At 58.6% G+C, this 27600-nt stretch overlaps 1 protein-coding gene across 5 annotated transcripts; it reads right to left on the bottom strand.

Moving 5' to 3' along the window:
- STRA6 (signaling receptor and transporter of retinol STRA6) lies at window positions 1-26533 on the bottom strand. Of its 5 annotated transcripts, none has more exons than XM_028100347.2 (19): window positions 26448-26533; window positions 19671-19792; window positions 16156-16222; window positions 15746-15843; window positions 14425-14564; window positions 13808-13831; window positions 13464-13630; window positions 11995-12117; window positions 9659-9726; window positions 9469-9545; window positions 9136-9197; window positions 8053-8215; window positions 4745-4820; window positions 3540-3673; window positions 2259-2376; window positions 2074-2175; window positions 1156-1319; window positions 773-922; window positions 1-170 (listed from the first exon to the last, which is right to left on the bottom strand). In XM_028100347.2, exons 1-19 carry the CDS (start codon window positions 26451-26453, stop codon window positions 1-3), a joined length of 2031 nt encoding a protein of 676 aa, XP_027956148.1. In that variant the 5' UTR covers window positions 26454-26533. The 5 variants fall into 5 exon arrangements, with proteins under 5 accessions (XP_027956148.1, XP_027956149.1, XP_087881267.1 ...); XM_028100348.1 differs by lacking the exon at window positions 26448-26533 and adding an exon at window positions 19931-19969; XM_088025141.1 differs by lacking the exon at window positions 26448-26533 and having other exon boundaries at window positions 19671-19777.
- Window positions 26534-27600: the final 1067 nt, after the last annotated feature.

Below are 27600 nucleotides of genomic sequence, written 5' to 3' on the forward strand. Positions count from 1 at the left end.
TCAGGGCTGGGCTCCGTTGACCTGGGCACCCGACAGGGTCCTCTTCCGGAAGGCCTGCAGAGCCGGATTGTGCAGCAGCGTGTAGGCCAGCCCCCAGCGGGCCCTGCCTTGGCGGGCCCTGGGCCCTGATCCCCTGGCCACGGGGTCCTTGGTCTGCAGCAGCTGCATCCCTGAGAAGGAGAGACTTTCTGTGAGTCACTCAGCAAACACCCAGCCACGCCCCAAGCAGTCTGAAAATCCCACGCGTAGTGCTGGGGAGGCTGGGGGGTCTGGTGTTCCAGGGGCCTGCTCACTGAGCAGGAGGTGGGGAGAAACGTGGGCTGCAGAGGGGTGTTTGTAAGGGCTCAGGATGTCATCTTGCTGGTGGCAGACAGAAAAGGGAGGGGACAGCTCTATGGAAGGGACTGGAGGAAGGGCTGGGACAGCCAGCCCAGTGCCCCCCTCCCTACTACACACTTTCCAGGCAGGGAGGAAGCGGGGAGACATCTATTCTGTGTGTGAGAAGGGGGTGTGTGTGCACGCTTGTGGAATGGGGAGAGGGAGACAGGGTGTGTTTGTATCATGGGAAAAAATCACCCTGACAGGGACCAGGAAACTTCTCACTTCCTTTCTCCCACAGGCCTCAGAGGGAGAGAGGAAGTAAGCATTTTCCTGCCACTCCTACGTTGTTGTACGTTGGACATGCATCCCATGTGGTGGGGAGGAGGCGTGCCTCGTCCCTTAGAGAAGGGGGTGGTCTCAATTCCCACCATCCCCCGGGGGCAAGGTGCACCTTCTTCTTCCTCCCCCTGTCTGAGGCCATCCTGGGGGGCCCGGGGAGGCCGGGGCTGCTGGGTCTGCAGGAGCAGGGCGCAGAAGGCAGTCGTGGCCGGATGTGACTGGCTGGCCTCCATCTTCAGGAAGCTGCAGTATGTGTGGTAGCCTGGGAGGGGTGGAGGACGACGGTGCTGGGGGGAGCAGGGCCCCCCTCCCATGCACCCTGCCCCCGAGCAGATGGCGCATGCACCGCACGTGGGCCCACTGCCCACACCCGCCCCACGGGGTCACAGACAGGCTCTGGGACAGTGCCACGTGGCCCAGGTCAGGACAGACCCTCCCTCGATGCTTGAACGGCCTGAGCCACCGTTGCTCCTGGCCCCTGCCCAGTGACCTTACCGGGGTCGAGAGTGGCTGCTCGAGGCGGCAGCAGGCTGAGATCCATCTGGCCAAGGTGGACGGCATTGTAGACGGCGGAGAGGAGCACGCGCCCAGCGGCCACCATGGTGCCCACCAGCACGTTGATGAGGAAGAGGAAGAAGGTGGCTGCGTAGAGCACTCGCCTGGAGGTGGGGAGAGAAAAGGCCGAGGCTGCCCCCACTCCCACACACACACAGAGCCTTCCTCAGGGTCAGGGTCAGACGTGGATGAGCACAGCTGCTGTGTGTTTATTGACGACCTACCATTTATCGAGTACACCTTCAAAGCACCCTGCCCTGTGCTGGGCCTGCTCTCTCAAGCCAGCTTGCCCCCCACCAACCTGGGAGCGGGTGTGGTACTCTCTCCTCTATAGAAGGGAAACCGAGCCCCAGAGAGATCGGGTGGCTTAGCTAAGGCTGTCTAGCTAGTCAGTGGCAGACCTGGGGCTTATGGCCCGGATCTTTGTCTCCCACCTCCCTCCTCTAGGTCCTTTGTCCACCGACTCTGAGTCCCTCCTGGCGCTGAGGTCCTCCCACAGCCTTTCCACCTATCATGGAAATCATGTTTCGATTAACCTCCTTCCTGTAAAGGGAGAGGCACAGGGTTTTGGAAGACACAGAGGATCCAGGGGAGAGCAGTGCTGACCCCCAAAGCAGGAAAGGCCCGTGGCTCATATTTCTGATACGGTAACAGGTGAACAGAGAAGTATTCCCGAGTAGGCTGGGCCACTGTTCCCTTTCCGTCTGGGTAAGGCAAGCTCTCCTACTCCCCACTGGGCTTCCCGAGAGAGAGGAAAGGGAGAGATGGCAGTGGAGGGAGAAAGACACAACAAGAAAGACACCGAAGGAGAGGCTGAGGTCCTGGGGGGAACCACAGCCCAGGGGGGAGCCTCCTCACCGGTTGGTAAGCTCTGGGTGTCCATGGTGAGTCTCCAGGAAGACCCAGTGGGCTGCCATTTTCTGTAGGACCACAGCCAGGGCCAAGGTCAGCCAGAAGGGCCTGCAGGTGGGGTGGGGAGGATGTCAGTATTAGTAGCCCTCTGGGCAGTGGTCCCAGAGCCCTCAACTCTTTGCCTCTCTCACCATGAGGACTCCAAGGATCGGAGGAGCAGAAGGTTCCTGCCATGGAGGACAGGCATGAACACCAGGAAGGCAAGGATCATGGTCCCCAGGAAGAAGATGATCTGCTGCACCAGGAGCCCTGCAGGATGGGGAGGTGCAGGGGGACGGACATTAGGCTCTGCGGGACCCAGCCCACCCTGGCACTCCCAGGAACCCAAGGGCTTAGGAATGGCGCAAGCCCGGATGCAGATCCCTGCTCTCCCACTGCCTAGCTGTGCCAGCTGGAGCAAGTTCCTCTACCTCTCTGAACTCCGGTTCGTCCTCTGTCGAATGGGGTAGTGGCCCCTACCTCAGAAGGCTTGTTGGGACGATCCAATGTAATGTCTGTGGCAACTCTTTGAAAACCACAAAGTGCTCTGCAAACGTTATTTTCCCCCAATTGCCCCTGAGTCCTTGGGGACAAGATTGCATTTTAGATTAATGTTTGCATTCCTACTGACCAGAGACTGACACAGAGTTGACCCCAGAAAGCCGTCTATTGAAACAACTGGCTAGTTGTTTACACGGCGTAATGCACATAAAAGAGCTTGGGAGGTATAAAATCTACCAAGATGAGGAATTACAACTTTTTGTACTAGTCATTCCTCTTCTCCTTTATCATTCTTCTCCTCTTCCCCCAGGGAGGTGAGAACTGAAGGAACCGTCAGGGAGGGGAATCTGGCCCTCACTTTTTGCAACACTGACCCCAGGCCCCTCACATTTCAGAGGGCTTTATTCACTGTACGGCCCCTGGGAAGAATCAGAAACTTGGAGGTAGGAGGGGTCCTGGAAATTGATCTAACCTAACTCTCTCAGGGCAGGATCCGCTTTGCAGCCCCAACAGTGACCACAGAACCTTGCTTGCATATCCCCGGTGATGGGGATCTCATTGCCACCGAGGCAGCCCACTGCGGCATAACACTCTCTTATATAGGCAGGAATATGCCTCTTTGAAGTTCCCACCTTGCAGCCCTGGGTCCACCCTCTGTGTAAACGGCTGGTGGCCGTGAGGGGCTATCCTCACGTGAGGGGCATCCTTTCCCCAGGGGCTTCTGCATCTGCACCCCCCTTCCCGAACCTGAGCGAGCCTCCTAAAGGCAGAGAAGGCAAGGTGGGCCCCTCTTCTTACTCTCGCCCCAGAGTTTGCCCCAGCACAGGCAGACACCCAGGGACAGCCAACACCTGCTGGGTGTTCTCCCCTCCCCAACTAGGGCCAGTTTCTGGGGCCAGCTGCAGCCAGGTGGGGTGGCAAGGGGGGCTCACCAAGGCAGGTAAAAGCCGTCTGGTAGGCGCTGAAGCTCATCCAACAGAATATGGCCTCGCGGGAGGGGTGGGGACTCTGGGGCAGGGGGCCCAGGTCGAAGGCGGCCCCTCGGTGCAGAGCTTGCAGATTGGCCCTGGTTGGGGGATGGGGGGGAGGGGAGAGGAAGGCAGGGATCTCAGAGACCACACACACTCCCTAGATTCCTCCTCTGGTGGAACTCCCTGTCTACTTACAACCTGTGGCCACGGACAGGAAAGCCAAGGGCTGTGGGAGCCCTGCAGAGGTTACTAACCCAGCCTAGGAGGTCAGGTAGGGCTTCCTGGAGGAGGTGGTATCTGAGTAGAGTCTTAAGGGATGATAAGAGTAAGTTTCAGAGCAAGGTAAGGGGCAAGGCCGGGATCAAGGGAGACAAGTTCAGGCGAAGGCTCAAACCTGAGCCAAGTCAGAAAAGTGAGGAAACAACAGTAGGGATGGAAAGTGACTCGGAGATCAGCTACCAGGGCAGGAGGCAAGGTTCCAGGCAGGCAGAGGCCTGAGGGCCTGAGTGCCAGCCAAAGGAGGGCCAACCCTGGGGGAAGAGATCCCTGCGCAAAAACCCTGGGGCCTGGCAAGTACACTCTCTGACATTGCTCCCCTTCCCATGCACCCTGCTCACAACTAGAACCTTCTTTCCCTCTCCACTCACAACTCAACTCCATATCACTCCCCGTGAAAGGGCAAGCGAGACAGTTTGGCATTCAGTGGCCCATCACAACCTCTTCGGTGCCCCAGCGCCAGCCAGGTCACCACCACACCCACCCTGGCGTGTGGCAGCCTCACCCCTGCTGCTGCGTCTTACACAGTCCCTCCGGCCCCGGAGTGCCCTCTCCCTCCCTCAGCTCTTGCCTCTTCTTCGGATCCCAGTGGAGGGCTGGCTTTCCAGGCTGCCTTCCCCATTGAATCAGTCCGCCCAGCGGTCCCTTCTCAGAGGGCCAAGTCCACCCCACAGCCCTGCTCAGCTGAGCCCTGTATCACTCCCACCAGACAGGAAGGCCCCACCTTCCCCACCCACCACGGGGCAGCTGGGCGGGGGACACAGGGACAACCTGGGCCTGCAGTGGCTCTCCCTTCGTCCAGCCCCAGGCCCTGCCCCACAGGCCTCCTGGCTCAGGGCTCCCACACCGCTTCCCCACATCTGCACCGGGGGTCAGACCCTGCCACTGACCTGTGGGTCACCAGTGAGCGGATCAGCATAAGGGAGCTGAGCGAGCAGGACAGGACCAAGGCCGAGATGTAGCAAACTGGAGGGGTAGAGAGGGAGCGAAGCAGGAGGTGGGAGCCCCTGAACTGCCCCCAGGGGGCGTGCCTGGGTGGGAGTTAGTCCTGCCCCATACCCACCCTCCGCCCTGAGCGGAGGCCCCTTGCCACCTCCCCCCCCCCTGCCCACCTCGTTCTCCGATGCAGTACAACCCAACAATCTCAGCCCTCCCCTCCTGCCCAGTGACGTGGTGTCCAGGACAGGGAGAGGCCAGCTCCGAGGCTGCAGACCTGGTCTCCACCCTTGTCTCGCTGCTTCCATTGCTGTGTGATCCCCAGAGAGAGATGCCATCCAACCTGGCAACTGCCTCCATCTCCTTGGGTTCCTGGCCGTGTGGCCTTCAGGGGACCCCTTGGTCTGCCAGCCTCGGCTTGCTCATGCCTGGCTGCCCAGCTCCCAGCATGACATGGGCCATAAACCCCATGTCATGTGTGGGCCCACAGAGGGTGTGAGTCCACGTCAGTGTGGCCTGTGTCCTTCAGAAGGAGGGAGGTGACCACTGCTACCCATCTCCTCCAGCGGTGGCCCCTCCTGCCCAGCTCCCTGCCCCCCTGCCATGCGCACACATAATGAGTTTGCTGCATCCTCAGCAACAGGGGAGAATGCACAGGGCGTTGTGAGCAGCCGAGGTATTGAGGCCTCGCAGGGATTTGAGGCTGCAGCTCTCCCGCCCTCCATCCACACCCCGCCTCGGTCTGCACCCCCACAACAACCCCACCGAAGAGGCCCTGGGCCAACCCGGAAGGGAGGCTCAGCGAGAGAGCCTGACCCACCAGTCACACTGCTGGCAAGCGATGGGCTGAGAGACCTGCGACTATTCCCAAGCAGACCCAGAATCAGCCCCCGGGTGCCTGCCCCTGATCTCATCAGTCATCCAGGGGAAGTGTTGCTGGTGCCCGCGTCCCATCCAGAGCCTCGGGAGTGGGTGCAAACCCACGGGGAGAGGCACGCACTAGTCCCACGTAGCCTCAGTGCTGGAGAGCGGGGTCTCGGCGCTGGCAGCACAGCGGGGCCCCCTGGGGCTGTGAAAACCCCTCATGGCCCAGGCAGCACCCCAGGCCAATTCAGTCAGAATTTCTGGGTGTGGGACCCAGTCCCTAGCTTTTGTAGTTTTGCGTGCAGCCTGGGTTGAGAATCACTGCACTGGGGGCTTTCCAAAGACAGAGGCTTCAGGACTCATTTCAATCAGCAATTGACTGAAATCAACCAACCCACAGGCAGGTGTCGAGTGCTTGCTGCAGCGGTTCTCAAAGTTAGGCTTGCATGGGAATCACAAGGCGGGCTTGTTTGGATCCTAAAGGTGGGGACCCACCCTCAGCGCTTCTGGAGTCCAGCAAGAAGCTTGAGCCTCGGGATTTTAAAGAAGTTACCAGGCGATTCTCAGGCACAGCCAGGGTCGAGAACAATGCTACAGAAGAGAGCACTGGGCATGTGCAGCTCTGCTCGGCCCCACTTGCCCTTCGGGAGCGAGCTCAGCAGCAGCAGGAGGGCGTCCTGGACATTTCCTGCCAGGTGAGGGGACTTCCTGCTGAGCCTGCACAGGTGAGTGAACGGGTTAACACAGGGTGAAGGGTGAGCAAGCCCCCCTGGTGCCAGGCCTGGCTTTTGATCTTCATCCATCTACCTCCTGCTCTTCTCTCCCTCGATGGGTTCCAAACTTGGATCTCTCCAAACCCCGGTACGCATAAAATCTTCCTGCTCTTTGCTTCCTCTGGGACCCTGCTTGGTAGGTAGACCTGACTTCCCCCACGGGATGGAGGGCCTCAGGGACAAGGCTGCCTTTGTAGCTTTGACACCTTTTGCAGTAGGGAAGTTGAAGCCCAGAGAAGTGAAGTGGCATGCCCAAGGTCACACCGCTTATAAGTGATGGAACAGGAGTTCTAATCTAGTCTGCCTGACTGAGAGGCTGAGCCCTCTGTGAGCGGTGCCAGGCTTATGGCCCAGGTGCCCAGTGGGCAGCCTAAAACAGCTCTCAGTGTTCAGAAGACATTAGCTCCTTAAGCTCAGGAGACATCAAAGGGCCCCTGGGCCCAGATATAATCTCAGTTCAGACCCTGGCTTGCTGAGTGGCTTTGGGCATAGATCTAATCCCGCTGGGCCTCAGTTTTCCTCATCTGTGGACTAGGAAAGTAAACACTGCTTGCTCTGTTTGGTGCCTGAATCCAAGAAGATCCAAAGTGGAGGCCTTGAGGCTTGGAAACTGCAGCATGTGATGTTAAATGTTGGTGTGGGGGGGTAGAAGCAAAGCCCACCATCCTGAACAGGTCACTTCCCGCTCTGAGCCTCATTTCCTGTGACGCGAGTGAGGACTGATGACAAACAGGGCTGCTGTAAGCAGGAGGCTGACCCTGGGCGGAGGTGGGCCATGTGGGCTCCTGCCTGTGGTCCGGCTTGCGGCCAACTTAGAGAAATCTCCTGGGGACTCCAAGTCAGCAGATGCTGCAGGCCCCAGGATTCCTGACCACCAGGCCTTGTCTCAGGATGGTGGAGAGAGCCCCAGCAAGGTGTCAGGAGACCGTGTTCCTCTCTTCACTCCACTCTGCCCAGCTGTACAACCCCAAGTGAATCCTTCCCCGCATGTCAGGTGTGGATATTTCTCAACCTCCTCCACAGGGGCCACTGGGAGGACCTGGGAGGTGGTGTAGGTGGATGACCGGACTAAGGGCTAAAGGAGGCATCAGACCCCAGAAGTGGAGGCTGGTATGGTTTCCTAGCCCGGGGGCTCATTGTCAAGGGAAGGAAGGAGAATAGAGATGGCCCAGGAGGACAGGGACTGGGGACAGGAAGCATCTCCCTGCCCAACCCCACGCCCCCTGCCATGGTGATCAGCTCAGAATCCAGCCCAGTGTCCCACACCACTGCCTCCTTCCCTCCTTCCCTCCCCTCAGCAAGGCTCAAGGGGCTGTCCCCTCAGCTCACACAACCCGAGGCCTTGCCCATTCCCCTGCCCCTGAGAGCTGAGCAAAGACACTGGAGCTGGGGGTGGGAGACACCACATGAGCTGAGGGGCCGCTCAGATGACTCCTTCAGGTCTCAGAGACCTGGAATTGGAAGCTGTGACCACCCCAGTTTGGAGGGGAGGCAGTCGAGACCCAGAGAGAGAGGAAGGGACATGCCCAAGAGCACCCCGCATGTCCCTGGCAGGCTGGAACTGAGCTGGGGTATCCGGCTCATGTCCCCACTGGGCGCCCTCCAGGGCTCCCAGGAGGCCTCACCTTCCAGAGCCCACAGGTGATGCTTCACCAGCCCCACCACCTCCTGCCTGTCCTCTGAGAGCATGATCCCGAAGCCGGCCAGAAGGTAGGAGATGTCCGTGGTGATGCCCGCCCTCACCTTCTGGATGGTGGGTACCACGGCCACCAGCAGCAGCAGAGCCACCTGGAAGAGCCCCCACAAGGAAGGTGCCAGGACCTGGCTGTGCTCACACCAGGCCCCCATCCCAGAGGAAGTGTTTCCTCAGCTCCCAGGGAGACTTCAGGGCAGAAACTCCGGCAGCGCACAGGCTGCGTCCCCATGCCCAGCACCCATCAGAGTTCGCGGCCCCGAAGCAGTGTCCTCCCCAGCACATTGCAAAGAGATAGGACTTCAGCCTAACAGGCCCCAGCTGCGCTTCCAAACGGCACAACTGTCCATCTACACCTTTGTCTACCTATCAGTCATCTATCTAAGCTGTGGAATAGAAGATTTCCAATTTCCCACGTTGGCAAAAGCCAAGTATCCTATAGATTATCTCAGGCATTGAAGCTAGATGGACCTGGGTTCACATCTTGACTACCTTGAGGTATTAGCTAGAGGAACTTAGCCGAGTCAAATTCACCTGTTGGAGCCTCAATTTCCCCCATCTGTAAAATGGAGACAAATTATACCCACCTCCCAGGATTTGGGCTTTTCGGTTTTCTGGGGGTGGCAATGGAGGGGACTATTTCTCAACCGCATATTATTTCCGAACTAGCCAAATCTGCCTAAACCTTCCCAAACTGCTCAAAGAGGAAAGTAATTCTATTTCCTCTGTTTTACAGCTGAGCTAATGGGATGTTGAATAACTTGCCCAGGGTCACACAGGAGGTAAATAATGGAGCAAGGATTTAGACCCGTGTTTGTATGACTCCAAAGCTCATGTTCTGACTCTACATGAGCCCCGTGAGAGTTGACCCCCCCTCTCTTCTGGGCAGGCCAGAAGCAGCTGGACGGGACTGTTGTTGAGGCTTTTGGAGAGTGGGGCTGGGCCTACGCTGTCCCACGCTTGGCAGTGGGGGCGGGGGTCCAGAGGCAAATGGCACGACAGGGGCAGGACCTACCTGGTAGATGGCTGTCCCTGTCAAGGTGGCTGAAAGCACCAGCTTCAGAGGGAGTCGGAATCCTGCAGTCCCCAAAAGGAGGGATGTGGTAAGCCCCAGCCCCACCCAGGCCTGGGAGCCCCATTCCCTCCCAAAGGGCCCAGGTAAAGGGCTGGGGCTTGCAGGACCCTGGACCACCAAAGCCGGGCCAGGGGCTTCCCCTTGTCCCCAGCTGGGGCTGTTCCTCCTGAGGGGTTCTGGGGGTTCTGGGGGACGGGAGCTGGCCTTCCACGGCAGCTGTTCTGCACGAGGCGTGGGTGAGGTCACCTGCCACTCTTAACCACAGCTCCATACCTCGCTGTGGAGTGTAGATGTAGTTTCGGTAACAGATCCAGGCCCAGGATAGGAAGCCATGCTTGGAGGTGTGGGAGCTGCAGAAAGACAGAGGCAGGCAGGTGCCCTCAGGAGAAGCCCCCGCCCTGGGCCCGAGCCCCAGAGTTTGGTTTCTTTGTCACTCTGCCCCACCAGCTGCCTAGGACCTCACCTGCTTTCCAGCTTCTTCCGGCAAAGGAGGGTCCTCAGATATTCCTCACAGTAGCTGCTCTGCAGCCCCTGTGGAGACAGACAGATGGACGAGCAGATGAGACCTGCCTGGAGCCATCCCTGGGGCCCTGGTCAGGGTGTCACAGTGAGCCCATGGTGCTCCATAAAAACCTCTTGGCTGTGGCAGGGTGCAGAGAAGAGCCAGCCTGTGGGGATGAGGTCCATGCCTCCCAAAGCTGCCCTTTCTCCTCCACAACTAGGAGACTAATCAGTCTCCTAAGAACACTCAGCACTGAGCGGTTCATCCTAAGGGCTGTGTCCAGTTCTCTCCTGCTTCACTTAGTCACATCTGCTCACTGCTTCCCCCGCCCCCCGCCCCAGCCCCCTGGCCTCGGCTAGCTGAGACTGGGGCAGAAGGAAGCCTAGGTCCCATGGGCACATCCCTGAGCAGGACACAGGATGGGGCCGTTCCAGGTCACATCCCCCAGGCCTCTCTTGCTACACTCCAGGGAGATCACAAGGGTGGCCGGGTTTGTCTAAGCCACATTCCAGGCCGTAAGCTGCCTGCTAAGTGCCAGAGGCCCGTGGTAAGGTGGGGTGAGCCCTTGCCCCTGATCATTAGGAGAATACAAGCCTGTCACCTGTTGCCATGGCAACACGCGCACACCACCCAGGGTAGGTGTGGGTCAGCTCAAAGCTTGACTGGGGCCTCTGAGGCTTAAACCTCTCTGCCCCAGGGCCAAAGAGGATTCTATTTCTTCTAGGACTTCTCGGGAGGAGAGGCATGCCTGGAGGGAGAGGTGAGGCAGCGAAGATCCCTGGAGGAGGAGGGAGAGGGCCCAGGGGGTAGAGATGTGACCAGTGCACTGGAGACCCTGGGGTAGCCGCTCCCCTCTTCTGAGCCAACTGTAAAAATGAGGGGACATCAGGCTTCCCCAGAGGAGTGTGAATGTCAGGAGGCCAGTAGTGACTGCACTTGTGGTCCTACTGCTACCAAACCCAGAGTCGGGTGGGCGCATGGAAGACCCAGGGCGGCCGCTGGAGGACCTGAGCCCCCAAGCCTCTCTCCCCTCGGTCCCCTTCCCTCGTCAGGGGACCCCTCTGGCTTCCACCCCAGCCCCCCTCCTGAGCCCCAGGCGCTCGGTCCAGCCACCCACCACATCCCCACGACTGCGCGTGCGCCCCCCGCACACCTGCCCACCTCCAGTGTTTGTCTCTCAGCACCTGGCACCAGCAGCTCGCTGCTCTGTCCTCTAGGCCACACTGCGAGCCATGCCTTCACCCTCCCTGACTGAAGAGTAACCGAGCCCCTTGGCACCTGGGTCCTCAGCCTCTCCTGAGGCTGTCCCCCTCCCTTTGAGGGCCTCTGTAGGGTGGTTTTCTTCTTCCTCCTCTCCCACCAAGAAGAGTACTTGCCCCTGTCTCCGCCCTCACCCATGGCCATGGGCTGGACCCCAGCTGCACTTCTCACGTTGCACCGGGACTATCTGTTGCTGCCCGCATCTCCCCCAGTGCCCTGGGAGCCCCTGGGGGTCGGCAGCTCTGAGTCCACTGTCCCTTGCTCAGGGCCTGACACTTGGTAGGCACTTAGAAGGCTTCTTAATAAGATTGCCTTGTCTTGTAAGAATTCTCTCTTGCTATGATTTACCCACCCATCTATCTAAAACTTCAGAAATAGCTGCTGATTATCTAACATGTGCTAAGACCCACCCAGTGCTACAAATTACACGCGAACAAAACAGACACAACCCGTGTCTGCCCCTTTACTCCTCTTTCCTACACCTGCAACACCTTCTCCTTATTCTCTCCCTGCTCCAGATCCTCCCTGTCCTTCAGGGTCCCTATTGAAGTCAACCTCCTCCAGGAAGGCCCCCCCAGCCTGCCTCAGTTCTCCCAGCCCACCCCTTTATCCGACTTTATCAAACCATACGCAGCCTAGAACTGATTCATAATGCGACTCTGCCCTGGGAGCTTCCTGGAGCTCATGGGCATCTGCAGAGCTCCTCGGAGGCACCAGGCTCCCGGCCTGTCTCATTTCTCCAGCTGGAGCCTCGGTGTTTCAGAAGAAGACCTCAGACTGCCCTGTCCTCTGGTCCACCCCCCCGTTGATTCCCCGCTGTGCATGCAGCTGGGTGCCCCAGGTATCCCGGGTGCCAGCTGAGGGCCTGGCCTAACCTGCGCTCCAGGAGGGAGGACTAGCCTGTCACTTGGTGACCCGGCAAATATTTTTGAGCACCTACTATGTGCTGTGCCCGTGCACAGGGAGCCAACAGCCGTGCAGGAGTTCAGGGCATCCTGGGGGCTGAATAGGAGCCCAGGCCAGCCCTGCCCCTTTACCTCAGAGCCCGCTCCTGCCGTGTTCCTGAAGCTTCTCACCAGCTGCACCGGGTACCAAAGGCTCAGGAATCCGAGGCCCAGAAGCAGAGGCAGGGAAGCCAGCAGGGAGTAGTACTTGTAGATCTAGACAGACAGACAGACACCCAGACACACCTACCTTCTGCCTTCCTCCCCTGACAGAAGACCAGGACCCAGTTCCCTTCCCACTTCTCTCCCACCTGGCTGACGGTGCTCTGAGGCTTCCGGTCCCCTCATGCTCCCCCCTACCGGGGTCACTCAGCACAAACACTCCCGCTCCCCTTCTGAGGCCCTGCGGACCTGCTTCCCCCTCTCCCGGGCTCTTGGACTCCCACAGCCCTTAGAAGAAATCCCCTCCTCCCTGCTCCAGGGGGCTACCGTGGGGTCTGAAACCGGGGCTACCCCCTTGCTATGTTCCTTTGTCCCTGGGCTCTGGGCACAGGCCCCTGAAAATTAGACAAAGGCCAAATATTGACTGTGTACAGTTGTGACCTGGGCATCAGGGAAGTGCAAGCCCTACCTCCTGGCACTGAGTCCTTCCCAGGGTTGGGCTCCTTCTGCTTTCACTCATTTATTTGTTAATTCAATACATTTTTACTGAGAGCTTAGTATGTGCCAGGTTCTGGATGGTGAAAAAGACCCACCCAGTCTCTGCTCTCAAAGAAACCAACTAATCCTCATCTCTACCCTGGAGGATTGGTGGTATCCACTCCATTTACAGGGAGGGAAACTGAGTCTCAGAATGGTGACACGGTTCCCTCAAAGCACTTAGCATCGCCTGGCATCTTTCTGTATATTTATTTATTTATTGTTTCTTCCCTTCTGGAAAGGCAGCTCTTGGGATGCTAGGGACTTCATCTGTCCTGTTCACAGCTATATTCCCACCGTGCTGGGAAATGTCCCTGTACAGAGTATGTGCTTCAGATACGTTTGTGGGAGGAAGGGAGGAAGGGAGGGTGGGAGGGAAGGAGGGAGGGAGGAAGAAGCTGGGTTCAAACTCAGGTTGTCTGGCTGAGGCCTATGCCTCTACCCTTTGGGCACTCCCAGCCAGCAGTCAGTGAACCAGGTTCTGAGGTTCTAGAATTCTCTTTTCAGCCCTCCCAGTCCATCCCCCCAATTCAGGGCTCGCCTTCCTCCATCTCTTCACTCCCACCCCAGCCTGGCCAAAGGAAGGCTGGGGAATCAATCATGGAGGGGTTCCAGGCTTCCCCTTCCTCCTCCCCGCCCCCTCCCAGACCGGAAGCTCCTGAGGGCAGGCCCAGCTCCCTTGTCCCCTGCTCTTGCCACAGAGTGCCCAAGGTTGGAAGGGCCCGCGTTCACAGGAGGGGAATTCGGTGCAGAGTAGAAGGCAGCACAGACGTCCAGCACATAAATAAGAGGAAAGGAGCCTGACCGGTTTATGCAGTTCCTTCATGCCCCTCTGCCTCAGGCCATTGTGAGTCAGTGGTTACCTTGGGTGCCTGAGGACACTCTGCGTTCTGCCAGACCTGGACCCCAAGGTGAGCCCAGGACAGCATGCTGCCGAGCAGCTGTGCGGTTCCTTGCCTGACTGTGGCACAGGCGGCCAGAGGGTAGTAGAGGGCAGGGTAATAGAGCAGGGCGATGATCTTCCAAGACCCTGGAGGGCAAGATGGGCAGAGGGAGCCACGTGATGGAGAGGCAGATGTGGGGCCCCCCGCAGGCCCCTCTCCTGCCTCCCGCTTCTGAGCCCCTCGGCTGGTTCAGGGAGCAAGAGCCCCACATTCACATTCAGGTTCTGACTTAGTACCAGCGTTTGTGATCTCGGGCAAGTTACCTCTTGGACTCTCAGTTTCTCCATCTGTAAAATGGAAATAATGGTACTACCATTAGCCAAGGCAAAACGAGAAGGTAGACAGACGTACAGGGCTTAGCACAGTGCTTAGTCTGTTGTCAGGAAACTGAGCTCCGACTTTCCTATTGTTCCCTCCCCTGACACTCAGCCTCCTCCGGCGTGAAATGGAGCCAACACCCACACCGTGAGTCATTGTGAGGGCTGGTTGATCTAAAGAGGTCATGTTGAGGACAGTGGCTCCTCTTGGTGGCAACTGTCCTTGTACCGTCACTTCCTTGAGCCCAGCTCAATTGTCCAGAACCCCTCCTACTTCCTGCCCACCCTCCTTCACTCTCAGGGACCTGAGCTGTTCTGGGAGAGGGGTTGGCACAAGAACAGAGGGGGTGGAGAGGGCAGCCGTGACCCGATAGCTGGGACCAACGAAGGGCAGGTGTCGTGTGGTGCGGCTGGGAGGTCCGCGGGACAGCATCTTCTTGGCGGTGGCTCACGACGGGGATGGGAGATACCTGACTCACTACGGAAGAGCCTGCCCCATGCTCTGGACGCCCACCCAGCCCAGCCCACCAGTCCAGCCCCAGGGCCTCAGCTGTGCTGGGTACCTCGGCTGGGGGGTGAAGCCAAGGGCAAGAAGGGCAGCGGGTCCTTGGTGGTGAGCAGCAAACACAGGGAGCTGAAGAGGACCACGAAGACAGCTGCAGGCACTGTCCAGGCCGTGTCCCCCGCCAAGAAATCCACGGGGCTGGTGCAGAGACAGGGGCAGGACAGAGGGGCATTGCTCGGGCCCTGCACCCCCACGAACCCATGCCGTGTTCCGTTTGTCAGGGAGGTAAAGATGGAAACTTTCCAGAAGGAAACCAAGGCCCCGTTACCCATTCATTCCACAACTATCTGTGGAGTGCCTCCTGTGTCCCAAGTTCTGGGCCCTGGGGCAAAGTGACTCAAGAACTATGCGGCCCCCACCCTCACACAGCAGGAACAGGCCCAAGCGCTGCTCCCTCCGCCCACCCTGGAAGCCCCAGGAAGCAGCTGCCTCCACACAAATCAGTCTGACTGGGCTGGCAAATCTTCAGAGAGCTCGGAGAGCCACAACATCCTTACGCTATAGCCACGGCCCTGGCTTGGGTGTGGCCCAAGGCAGAGGGCAGACTGCGGGCACAGCTGTCCCAGGCATCGGCCCTCTGGGCAGGCCACTCAGACCCTCTGTGTCTGTCCAGCTTGACCTCATGCCCTGAGGTCATCCGCTTCCTTCTCCCCCTCCTCCCCCCCACCCCCAGGCAGGGCAAACTCTTACCTGGGCCCACCAGTGACAGAAACCCAGGCTAGTTCTCCACAAAACCATCATGGCAGGACTCACCTTGGTGTATGGCCTGGGCCTGGGAGGCAAGGCTGTCTACACTGGGGCTCCAACTGCCACCTCCCCCAACCCTTGGATCTCTCCCATATGAGCCTGCCCAGTTCCATCTCAGGGTCATCCCTGTCCCAGGCTCTGGGGTTATAGGACTGAAGGAGACAGGGGAAGAAAGTTCTAGCCATGGGGACTGGAGATCAGTCCCTCATAATCTGCCATTAAGCATCAGGGTCCGAGTGATGCCCTCAAGGGAAATGAGGGTCAAGATGGCACAGGATGGCCATCGCCTGTCCAGACCATGGGCCACCTGAGGAAATGCGTCCTGGAGCCAGGCCCTGTTGGGCTGGTGTCTCCTGGGTCTGGGACAGGAGCAGGTGGGCCTGAGTGCGGCCCTCCCCTTCCCTCTGGGGCTCCCGCCTAAACCTGGGGATCCAGGTAGGGGCAGCGAGAGCCCCGGGTTGAGAGAAGTGGGGATGTCACTGAGGCCACAGCTGGCTTCTAGGTACCTAACAAACCCCCACCGTCCCAGAGTGGCCCCATCAGCCGGGCCACCTGAGTGGGGGCGCCCCAGCCTCGGCACCAAGCTGGACAGTCCAAGCCTGCCGGGCCCGTGGTGGGGTCGGAGCCGGCGGCACCTCACGAGCACAGCCAGCAACAGCAGCGCAAGGATCTGAAAGGAGAGCACAGAGCAGGCCTTGGGTGTCCAGTCCTTCCCCGAGGGGCCGAGTCTGAGGGCTCGGCCTCAGCACCCAGGACAGCCCTACCTCCCCGGGCACAATCACGCGGCAGACTGCCGACTGGCCAAGAGAAGGGTGACAAAAGTCAGAGAGGTTGGACTTGGCCCGCATCCTGGTTTGGGTCCCCACCCTGGGCGAACTCCCAGAGTTGGGGCTCCCGGGGTCCCCCCTCGCCAGCCCCAGCAGGGAGCTCAAGTCCCCCTGCCCAGTCTGGCAAGAGGTGGTCGGCCTCAGGGTAGACTCACCGACAGCAGGGCCAGGCCGGCATGGAGGAGGCCCGTCAGCAGGCTGGGGTGGCAGGTGGGCAGCACTCTGCAGAGCAAGGGAAGGTTGGCTCAGGCCTGGGTGTGTAGCCGGATTTGGGGTTCCAGGCTGTCTACCCTGGAGCTCTGCCCGCCACCTCCCTCCAGACTCCGATCTCTCCTCTGCAAGCTGGCCCAGCTCCACCTTCTAGGGCTCGTTCCAGGGTTTCCATGCCCCTCATGGTGCGCCAAGCCCCATGCCACGCTCTGAGGTTACAGGGCTGAAGGAGACGGGGGGCTCCCAGGAGAAGGCATGGCAGAAACAGAGTGGGCCAGCTCAACCCGGCCCCTCTTCTTTCTCACCCATTCTTCCTAGCCTTCAAGGCCACTTCATTCCCCCCTCTTCCAGGAAGCCTCTGACTGCTCTAGGCCTCACAGACCTCTCTTTCTCAGAATCGTGGCGGAGCCTCTTGCCCGGGTGGAGCAATCGAGTGTTTGGTCCTACGATTTGCCCTGTGGCATTTGATGTGAGTTTAAAAGATGGTTAGCATCTTTTGAGGCAAAGAAGGGCAAAAGGATCTGCGTGCAGAGGGAGGAACACGAAGAAGTGAAGTGACAGGCAGCTGACGGTATGGCTGGGGCCAGGCAAGGCTTTCCGTTTGCCTGCAGTCTATAAGGTTGCGGGCAGGCCGGGAGCAGGTCACAGAAGGCATGGGAGGCACTAGGGAGCCATTGAGGGTGTTGGAACAGGCCGGTGTTCTGGATCTGGGGAGATTTTGAATAATAACAGCAGTAACTAGTACTTACTAAGGATTGACTACGTGCCAGACGCTGTTTGTTCCTTGTATTAACTCAGGTATTACTGACGAGGTGGATGCTATTATTGTCCCCGTTGTGTAGACAAGGAGACCAAAGCTCAGGGAGGCTAAGTATCTTGCCCAAATCACACAGGCAAGCAGCAGAGTAAGGATTTGAACTAAGGTCATCTGGCTTCCTTCCTCTGACCAGGAGGGAAGAGGTAAGGAGTATGGAAGGAAGTTTTAAGTTGAACCATATGAAAGTGTCATTTCTGTACATCAAAAACGGTTGAAAATTCATTTTCAAGGAGTTCAATGTAAGCAACGACTGGGGAAGGGAGATGACAGGCTGCACCTCAGACGTGTATAGCAGGAAGAATGTAGATGCCTGGAGATGGAAGAGCAGAGGGAAGGGGGTTTCCAGAATGACTGCAGAGTTTTAGGCCTTATTCCAAGAGGAGAGGTGAGGACCAGAATCACACGTAGCCAAGGAAGCGAGGCTCGGTCTCAGACACTCAGAGACAGAGGCCGGACTGCAGAGTGGTGAGGACACTGAGACAAAGAAGGAGCGGGACAACTGTTTCTAGAAGTTAGTCTTTGAGCGGGAGCCTACAGAGGGCCCCACTCAGAGGGAAAAGGCCGACTGTCTGGGGTGTGGGCCCTGATACCCACCCCCATGCCACCCCCCCCCCCCAGCAGAAGGGCCTGCCAGTGACCCTGGTGCTGGCCTCATGCTGGGAGGGCAGACCAGGAGGGAAGCCTCCAATTCCCCAGGCAGCCCCGTGAAGTGGTGGGGAGGTGGCTGTCATCCTGGACGGCTGCCATAGGCATTCGTGTCCCCAGGCTCTGGCTGTTAGTGATAAGTGGACACCATGTGGGCAGATGTCAGGCTGGGTACATGACCGGGTCGGGGGGCTCTGGCGGTAGGAAAGGGCCAGCTGGGCTTCCATGGATCAGTCCCGTGCCCACAGAAGACCCCACATGACACAGCCCACCCCCATCAGACTCACTCCCTTCCCAATCTTTTCAACCAGGTCTTCCCACCATGAGGGCACCCGGACAAGTGTGACCAGGAGACAGAGTCCGGCCGGCCACTAGCACTGGTGCCCACCAGCCCGGACCAGCCTGCTGGGGGCACACCGAGGTGCGGGGGGGGGGCCCCCATCAAGAGCGCTCGGAGCTTCAGTGCACCATCTCCCTGGGGTGTCTGACTCACTCAGGGAGAGGTGGGCCCAAGTTCAGCTCCTTGGGATTCCCCTTGAGCTTCCACTTTTGGGGGTGGCACTGAGGGGACAAGCAAGGCCACTTGGATTGGCCAAGTAAGTAGAGTCAAAAACAAACCTTGTTGTTCCCTGCAGTGGGGGAAGACAGCTGCAGATTCCAGATGCCTCACACATTAGAGTCAGTGCTCCCCATGGCCCGGGCCCTGCCACGTACCCAGCTTCATTCTGAGGCCATATCTGAAGAGCCCGGCCCCAGCCAATGCCCGGGCCCCGAGGCTCCCGAAGACACAGCTACAGATTAAGGTCTGACCCCAGGTCAGGATCCATATCCTCATGGGGTCCTGGGCCCCTCCCCATTCTGCTGCTTCTCCCACTCCAGAACTATGCAGCAGGGACAAGCGCAGCCTGTGGGCTGTCCGGAGCAACCAGAGAAGGGCACGGCGAAAAGCCTTGCCGACACAGAGCTGCCGACCAGGTGGCCAGCGCCCTGAGTCCTCCCAGCATGAGGCCCAGCTGGGGTCTCTGTCCCTGCCGGTGACCCAGGCCTGGCCAGGCCCCAGCCCCAGCCCCTGGAGGGGCGCACCAGCGTTTCTCCTTTTCTAGTTTCGGTTGTTGATGGAGAGCAGATGTGTGCACATCTGGCTCGGCCACCCCCACCCCCCAGCCTCACCTTTCCAGCTCCCCAAACCCTCAGACAGAGCAGGGGGGTGGGGGATGGGGCGAGGGCCGGGAACAATAAGAGGAGAACCGGGCTCTGCGGCCTGCACAGGCCAGGCGTCCTTGGCAGCATGTGGGGCCCAGGGAGGCCCAGCCCCGCGGCCGGGGTGCCCAGACTAGACAAAGATATGGTCTGGCAAAGGGAGCCGTGGGCCGAGCCCTCTGGCCACACTGGACTGGGCCGAGGCTGCCTCCCTCCCCTGGGCTCACCTGAGCACTCCTGCAAAAGAGAAAGGGCCTCCTCATCTTCATGGAGACTCAGAGCTGGCCAAAGGCATTGGGCATCTTTCCTCAAGGACCCTCCGCCCAGGCTTTCTTCCTCAGGCCTCCCCCTGCCCCGGGCTACCCAGAAAGCCTGACAGCTGGTGACCACCGCACCCCAGGTGGTCACCACAGGGACCAGGAACCCCTTGAAGGCAGGCCCAGTTTCCCTCAACCACTCAGCCAGCACGCTGCATCCCAGCTACCGGCCAGAGCCGCCCCAGACCGGACGGATCTGAATTTGCAAGGAGAAGGCCCAGGAGGTTGTATTTTTAACAAACCACATAGGTGCTTTTGAAGGGACAGTCTGGCCCAGGACCCCCACCTCAAGTATCAACACTGGGGCCAGGGCCATTATTCTCCAGTAACAGGAGTCTGAAGCCCAGAGAGGCTGTGACTTGCCGGGGGTCACACAGCAAAGGGCCGCACGATTCATCTTAGCAGTCCTTGCCCAGGGCCTTCCCCATCCCCCCAACAGTAACCTCTGCCACACCCCACTCTGCTTGGCAGACAGACTTACCCCTCTGGCTGGAGCTCCTGGTCCCCCTGGGGCTCATCGATGTACCAGTTGGAGTAGTCATCTGTGGCCCCGGAGGAGGTCTGGTTGCCCACTGCCTGGGACGACATTCTCCGGCCTTTCTCCTCTGCCCCCCCTCCCCTGGACAAGTGGGGAAAAACCACTACAGATGTGAAAAGAGGCTTAGGGAGAAAAAAAAGAAAGAAAGAAAGAAACCCAAACAAAGAAACGTTTCTGTTTAATCCTAAAGGTTACTTTCTTGCTTTTAGCTTTCTGGGAAAAGCCCGACTGGGAGAGAGGGCCTGGGCCGACCCGCTGGCACAGGGAAAAGGGGAAGGGCTTCTCGAGTCCCTTCCCGTCCCTTCCCGCCCCGTCTTGCCCGCTCCTGCAGGGAGTTCTCCCCTTGGGAAGAGGGCGGCCCTCGGGGTCTTTGGGGCTCTTGCCAGAGCACCTGCCTGTTCGTCTGACCACCAGCCTCTGTGCAAAGGCCCATTTTCAAAGAAAGTTTGTCCAATCCAAGCTGCCCACAGAGAACCCCCCCTTCCTTCCCCCCTCTCCAAAGCCACCCAAAACGACCCACAGACACACACTTAAGGAAGGGCAGGGAGGAAGGAGCTGCAGAGATGAAAGGGTGGGCGGGCAGCAGGCGGGCCCAACACAGCTGGACCCTCCCAGCTGGGCTCCAGGTCCCTCCTGCCCTCAGGGGTCAGCCCAATCCCCCTCTTTGTTCGGCTCCCCCAAGACAACCCCCCAACCCACCCCACCCCCAGCCTTAGCCTGCCCCTCTCTGCCTCCTTTGGCCCTCAGTGATGGGATCACATCATGGTCCTGACAAAGTGTCCCCCCCTAGGGTAGGAGGCCCCAGCTCCACTGGTGGCCTGAGCCCTGCAGGCGTGTGGCCAGGAGGGTCCGGCACCAGGCTGCGCACACATACCTGCCCCCTGTGCCTCCCCCAAGCACCCACACCCCTGCCCTCTGCATCTGCAGGGCGCCGCACACACAGTCCAGCATTCGGCAACCCAAGGAGGCAGCTGGGGCTGGACCAGGGGCGGAGGCAGGGAGGGGGAGCCTGTCCACTCCTTCTCCTGGGTTTCCATGAAGGAGGCAACATGCGTCTCACTGGTAAAAACTTCTAGTTTCTCCAACTTGATTTCACAAGGAGGTAACTCACCCTCATGAGGCGGAGATTAGTCCTCTAAACACAAACCAGACCCACGGGTAAGCAAGAAGATCCCCTCCTATCCATGGCTCCTCCCATGCTATGGGGTGAGGGTGAGGAAGGCAGGGCCCAGGCAGGGGCTGGGGATCCCTCTCCATCACCCCCCCCCAAGCTGTACCCCTAGCTGGCTCCCTTCCCCCTCCTGGCCCCAGCTCTGGAAGGGAGACAAGATGCAGATAAAGACAGTGATCCCTTCTCAGGCACCTGTCCCTGGGTGGGGGTCAGGCCCCCTGAACATTTGAGGGTCCCTGCCTTCCAATACCCCAGGGAGCCCTGGGCCACACACACCTCCCCCCCCCCCAGCTAAGGCACTCATTCCACAAGTGTTTTTTCTAAAGGCATTCATCCATTTATTCTTTTAGCATAAATTCACTGAACAACTACTAAGTTGCAGGCACTATTCTGGGCCCTGGGATGTGAGAGTTTATGCTTTGGTGGGGACACAGACGAGGAGGTAAATAACCACGAGTCTGAGTCTTCCTGTCTACAAAGGGATGATGTATACCATAGAAAGCTGAATTTGGTCCAAAAAAAAATGGGGGGTTCTCGAAAAAAGAAATCTTTTCATGGAGATCTGAGGGCAAGGAAAAGTCAGCTGTGCAGAGGGTGGGGGTCTTGAGGATGGGAGTTGGAGAGAAGGAAGTGTGTATCCTGATAGAGGGAACAGCCCCCTGGGGTGAGGGGGTGCTCAATGGAGACTGAGCTTGAAATGCTAAAAGCTCCCCATGCAAACTTCGTAGCCAGGCCCACGAGGCCTTCCAGGATTAGGGCCTGAGTGCTCTGTCGGCCTTGGCTTCTCCCCGCTCCTTCCCAAATGACCCTCTTCCAGGAAGACGGCTCAGAACACCCCTCCCCAGCCCCCCACCCCCACAGAGTTGTCAGTGGCAGCTGACTCAGAACTGAACCTGAGCTCTCTGTGATGCAATGCAGGAGCCCACACTGCCCATCTGTTCCCAGGAACTTGGGGTGAATCCAGCCTCCTAAGCCTGGCTGTGATGTCCGGGGGGCAGAACTCTGCCTCTTCTCTTCTTCCTCCCTTATTCCGCTGGTGCACACACAGTATGGGGCTCTCGGGTGACGAGGACTTTATGAACTGGGTTTGGCCAAGCCATTGCTCGTTCTAGTGACCACCACTCCTCCACAGGCCTGCCCTGTGCAGGCTACTGTGTATGTCTCCAGCCAGGCATTTCAGAGCCCTCTGCTCCAACACCAGAGCCCCGCATCCACTTCTCTGCTCAGGAGTTTTGGACCTCCAGCCTAGAGAGCAATTAACTTCTATCTGATCTTAAATCCCCCTGGTGATATCTCCAACAATTAAGAGTCCAGTCTGTGATGGAGAGCTCACTCCCTCTACACAAGGCAGCGATGTCCATCGCTTGGCAACTCTGCCTGTCAGAAACTGCTTCCTTCCCTGGAGGAAGCCTCCCCAGTCTGGTTTGTTCATTCATTCATTTACGCAACAAGTGTTGATTGCATCCCAATTATGCGCCAGGCAAGGTTCTACATGCTGAGAATGTAGCAATGAGCAAGAGAGGTGCTGGGGGCAGTGAGGAGGCAAACGTGTCATGGCGCTGGGAGGGAAAATAAAGTGGGGCGAGAGAAGAGACAGAAAGACAGGAGGTGGCTGCGTTAGGCTGGATGGTCAGGGAAGGCCTCGCAGAGGAGGTGACGTGTGAGCAGAGACCTGGAGGGAGAGAGGGGTACCCAGCTGGGCACTGAGGAAAGACATTCAGGCTGCCTGAAGAAGGCTCCATCAGCCTCAGGGGCTGAGCCAGGCTGGCAGGAAGGGGCCCAGCTGAGCCCAGACCCAGTCCCTGACCCAATCCCTTCCCCACAGCACCTCTCCCCCCACCAAACCCCGCTCCACCCCCGAAGGGACTTGCAGTGGATGCCTTCTAGCGGCCGCCCCCGGGGACATCCCAGGGCCCATGAGATCACCTCCCTCCTCACTGGGGAGATGCAGAGGCTGCCTTCAGGGAGGCCCCAACCAGAGGTGAAGAAAATGTGAGCTTTGTCCCTCTGCTTGGGTGTGGGCACAGGGGACAGAAGGCAGCACCTTGATGGAGGCCACACTGGCAAGAGGCAGGAGCAGGCCCAGGGGGAAAGAACATAGTTCCTATATGGCAGTGGGAAGTGCCCTGGTCAGGGACGCAGCCTTACCTGGGTTTGAACGCTGGGGCTGGCTGTGTGACTGTGAGGGATTCCCTCGGCCTCTCTGGGTCTCAACCCCTCCTCTGTCCCAGGAGGGGTGGGGCTTCCAGCCTAGCTTTGACTATGGGCTCTGCTCTCCCTGAGGCCCCTACTCCCTGACCTCAATGACTTCATGGCCCAAGAATGTGGAGCCAGCACACCAGGCACTGGCTGTAGCGAGAAGGTCAAAGCCACAGAGGCTGTGACGACCCAGGTGTCCCCTATCGTCTTCTACCCACCCTCCTGCCCACCCCCCCACCCCCCCGCTGCTCCCCCATCCACGCTGGTGGGGGCAGGGAGGGAGGCAGGCCAGGTGGAAGAGCCATGGATACTGGGGGGCTACATAGCTCAGCCTGGGAGGGGGACCCCACTTCTTGAGTCCAAAGTACCTCCTCAGCTCGGAGCCGGAATGGCTTGGTGCTTGCATCTGGAAAATGGGAGGGTTGGTGCCAAGGTGTTAGGAGAGATGCCACCCGGCCAGGCTGCAGGCAGGCCAGGAAATGTACTGAGAAGAGAAAGATGCGAATGATGTGCTCCTGACTAATTTCTCCACCTGGCAGCAGAGTCCACAGCTGACCCACGGGAGTTGGCTTTATAGGGTGACTGATACCCAGAAGAATCGGAGACTGGTACCTGCCATCTGGAGAGTGGAGGGACTTCAGAGACAGACTGCAGAAGTTCCGAGAAGAGAGGTGGGGAGGGGGATTTATAAGGAGACGTCTTGGGCGGTCTTGGAGGCTTCCTGGAGGAGGGGGCCTGGAGCAGGACCCCAAGGTCAGACAGGGTCAGCCATGGTAGTAAGAATGAGGTGCCTTAGGAGAGCTAAGAAGGGGAGTCTGGAAGGCAAGAAGACAGGGCAGGGGTGCGGGTCTGGTGTGGTCTGCGTGAGCCCATGTGGGGTACATTCAGAAGAGGCTAGTAGCAATACCTGAGGGGCTCCCAGTGGGGCATAGATTGGGGGCTGCCTAAGCCCTGCTCACTGTAAGAAGGGGTCACAAAAAGCTTCTGGGTCCTGAGAAGACAAAGGCCATCTGCTACCTGGGCCTGGCACTGAGCTGCTCTGCTCTGCCCCTAGGGCTGGAGCTGGCCCATGAAAGCTTTGGGACAGGGCTTCCTTCCTCCCCATGTTTTTGTTCAAGTTGAATAAATCTGAGGAATGTTTGCGTCCAGGAACAGAGGCCCACGTGTGCGCCTTCAGCAGCCTGTGGTTATCAAAATCTTCAAAGGGCAAAGTGCTAGGCTTAAAAGGAGCTAACAGTGGGCCAGAGGCCAGCAGCATCCCCCAAATCTCAGAAACACCCCCAAGGGTTCCCCGATCCCCCAGAGCACCTCCAGAATCTCAGCAATATCCCCAGAATTATAGTAATACCACAAGAACTCCTGGAACCTCACTGTCACCCCCATGAGCCCCCAGAACGTCAATATCGTACCAGAACCTCTGAAACAGCTCAGAACCTTGGTCCCATTCCAAGGACCCTCAGACATAGACAAATCAAGCACAGGTTGGAGCATGATGGTCGGAACCACAGTGAGCAGTCGCAGAAGGTCCAGAGACCCCCATTGCTTGCCATGCTCCCACCCCAGCCCTGGGCTCTCTGAGTCCGACACATCCCCCCAAAAGTTGCACAACACCCAAACTTCAGTGACACCTCAGAGAGTCTCAGCACCATCCCTAATCCCCAGCTTTGCAGCAGAGAATTGCCAAGGGATGTTAGGTCCAGAAGTGGGGTGGCGGGGGGGGGGGGGGTGGCGGGGGGCGGGGCGATGGCCCATGTGCCTGCCTATACAGCTGGGTCCTGCCCATGGGGTCTCCCGTGGAGAGGCAGCCAAGTCAGGTGCAACCCCATGCAGGCCAGTGAGCTCCGGGTCCGCCCCCATCGACAGGGCGCCCTTGTATCCGACTGACACGGGTGCCTAACCTGTCCCCAGACACAGATTGACCCCTCTCAGTGGCATGTTGTTGGCTGCCAAGGTCGTGAGGGGAGAGTGTGGATGGCTCTCTACCTCTTAGCTCTCTACCTCCTATCTCCCTTGCCACGAGGGCGCGTCGGAAGCATCACCTGACATGCCCTTTCTGGAATTCTCCTGTCCCCCGCACCACCAACATCATCGGACATGAGGGATTTGGGCCAGACGGCTCTGGCGTGAGTGTAGACCCTGGTGAGGGGTAGGAGGAAGGTGGCCATCTGTGTCAGGGAGCAGCATGTCCCTCCCCTCCCAGAGAGCTGGGCTAGAACTGACTCAGAGGAGGGAAGCTAGGGAGGCAGATTTCAGCCCGGGACAAAGGTAGCTTTCTTACTCTCACAGAGGAGTGAGCCCCGAATCAGGGGAGGCAATCAAGAAGAGGGTGGTAACGTCAAGATGCTACAGAGGGTTTCCTGCCTTCAAAGGAGGACTGGCAGGAAGGCCATGAAGATTCCCCCAGCTACAGGAGCCCCAGATTCTCCCCTCCTGGCATGTCCTTCCTGGCGTGGTGTCACCATGGTCCGGCCTTGAGATGTAGCCTTTATGCTGCCCTCCCTCCTCACTGAGGAACTGACAGTTAGATCCCCTGAGTTCTCTCTTTCTCTTTCTCTGAGTTCTCTCTCCTTGTTCCCTCCTGGCTGCAGAATAGGGCTCTCCCTCAGCAAACCGTACTCAGACCTGACTCTTCGGACGTCTGTCTCCCTGTCTTTGGAGCCGGCACTAGCTCCCCAGTGTCCCCCAAGTACAGCCATCTCCAGGTCTCCAACTTCATCCCTCAGAATTGCTCCCTGCTACCGTCCTGCCACCTTCCCGCCTCCAAGCCTTTGTTGGGGCCCTGTCCCCGCCGAAGTGCCTTGCCCCTGTGTCCTCTCCTCGTCCGGTCCTACCTGGCCCGCAAGGCTTGGCTCCAGCCCCGGGGTGCTCCCCAGCAACTGAGGCCTCCTCCTCTGAGTGCTAGTGCCAGCCCTGGCTAGGATCCCGGAGGGCTGGCTGCTTGTGCAGTCTCAGCAGATGGTCCCGAGCAGGGTCCCCAGCACCTGCTTTAGAAGGTGTTTGATCTCCTTCTCCCAGAAAAGCAGCTCCCTCCTTCCCACCGGCTCTGGCCCTGCCCCTCCTCCCACCCCTCAGGCCTCCTGCCCCCCACCCCAGGCCTCCCGCCTGTGCAGAATCAGAGAAGCCCACCCCACCCCCATCTCTCCAGCTCAGGCCCTCAGCCAGGCTGGGCCCCACATAGCACACAGGACGGCTTGTCTCCAGAGAAGCCTCTCCACCTCCCGAAACCATTTGCCCGAAACTTGATCTCCCTGGCCCTCAGAGTCACCTCTGGTGGAGAAGCCTGCACAGGGCTTTGATGGCTGAGTTTCCCCAGCTGTGGCCCTGGAAGGGCTCAGGAACCCCCTACCTACTCTCATTTGTCACCATCCATCACTCCCGGGGGGGCCGTGGCCTGATGAATTGCTCCAAGCCAGAGGGGAACCACCAGCTAAGCTTTTAATAACCCGCTGCTGCCCAGCTGGGCTGAGGGCCCTGACCACGGGAAGGGGCTCTGTCACACTTTCATGGGGCTTTGGGGCTTGAATTTCAGGAATGATCCATTCAAGGGGGAGAGCCTTCTCCTCAACTCTTCGTGGCCCAGTCCTGTCCAGGAGAAGGCTGGGGTTCTGGGGCCTGCTGTTCGTCCCAAGCACATTCCTGCAACCCCCAAGGCTGCAGGGACAGTGCGCCCGTCTCTGTCGGCTGGAGGCGGGCTTGGGCTCACCATGCTCTCCCCTCCTCCTCCTAGAGAGGGTGCCCTGGAGGGGTAAACAGCACTGGGGAAGGAGAAGGGGGCTCAGAAGGTGTCGTGCTCTGGCAGGCAGGGAGGGGGAGGGAAGAGATAAAGATGGGGACCAGAAGCAGAGCCCTAAATCCCCAGGAGACGGATACGGGGGGAGGCACCTTCCTCCTCCTCCAAGGAGAAACGGGGAACAGTCAACAAAAGGGTGGGGCAGCCTAAGGAACACAGGCTTTAGGATGTGAGATCAGTTCCCCATGATGGTGAAGACTCCAGACAGAGGGCAAAGCCATGAGAAGAGATTTTACATAGAAAGGGGTAAACCCACAACTCAAAGAGAAAATTCACCTTTGGCCTCTTTTCAGGAAATCTAGAACATTTGCATACATATGCAGGGAAGATGCCCTGCATCTCCAAGGCCATTGGTAATGCAAAACTTGGCAACAAGCCCAAAATCCATGGCTCAGCTTTGATAAGTCTGTACAGTAAGGTACTTGCTCATGGCCTGGCATGGTAAAACTTACAAGACATAGTGTCAAGTATAATAAACACGAATGCAAGTTGCTGAGCAATACATAAATGTTCCTTTAAGCTAGGTATGTGTGGGCATGCACGTGTGTGTGCGCGCGCGTGTGTAAATACATTAGAAAATGAACTGAGCAGACACACAGCAAATTGTTCATAGTGGTCACACTTGGGGAAGGAATGAGTTTGGGAAAATGAAGGGGGATTTTCATTTGCTTGAAATGTATATTTAAAATCTATCTGTCTGTCTATCTATTTCT

This window comes from Eumetopias jubatus, unplaced genomic scaffold (genome assembly GCF_037043125.1).
Source record: "Eumetopias jubatus isolate StellerSeaLion01/CBP00866 unplaced genomic scaffold, mEumJub1_p1.0 scaffold_7, whole genome shotgun sequence".
Taxonomy (NCBI): Eukaryota; Metazoa; Chordata; class Mammalia; order Carnivora; family Otariidae; genus Eumetopias; species Eumetopias jubatus.

Coding starts and splice junctions, on each gene's coding strand:
- STRA6 (XM_028100347.2), bottom strand. Junction 8,216..9,135: donor CAGGGACAGCCATCTACCAG/GTAGGTCCTGCC, acceptor GGGCTCTTCCAG/GTGGCTCTGCTGCTGCTGGT. Junction 2,176..2,258: donor CGATCCTTGGAGTCCTCATG/GTGAGAGAGGCA, acceptor CCCCACCTGCAG/GCCCTTCTGGCTGACCTTGG.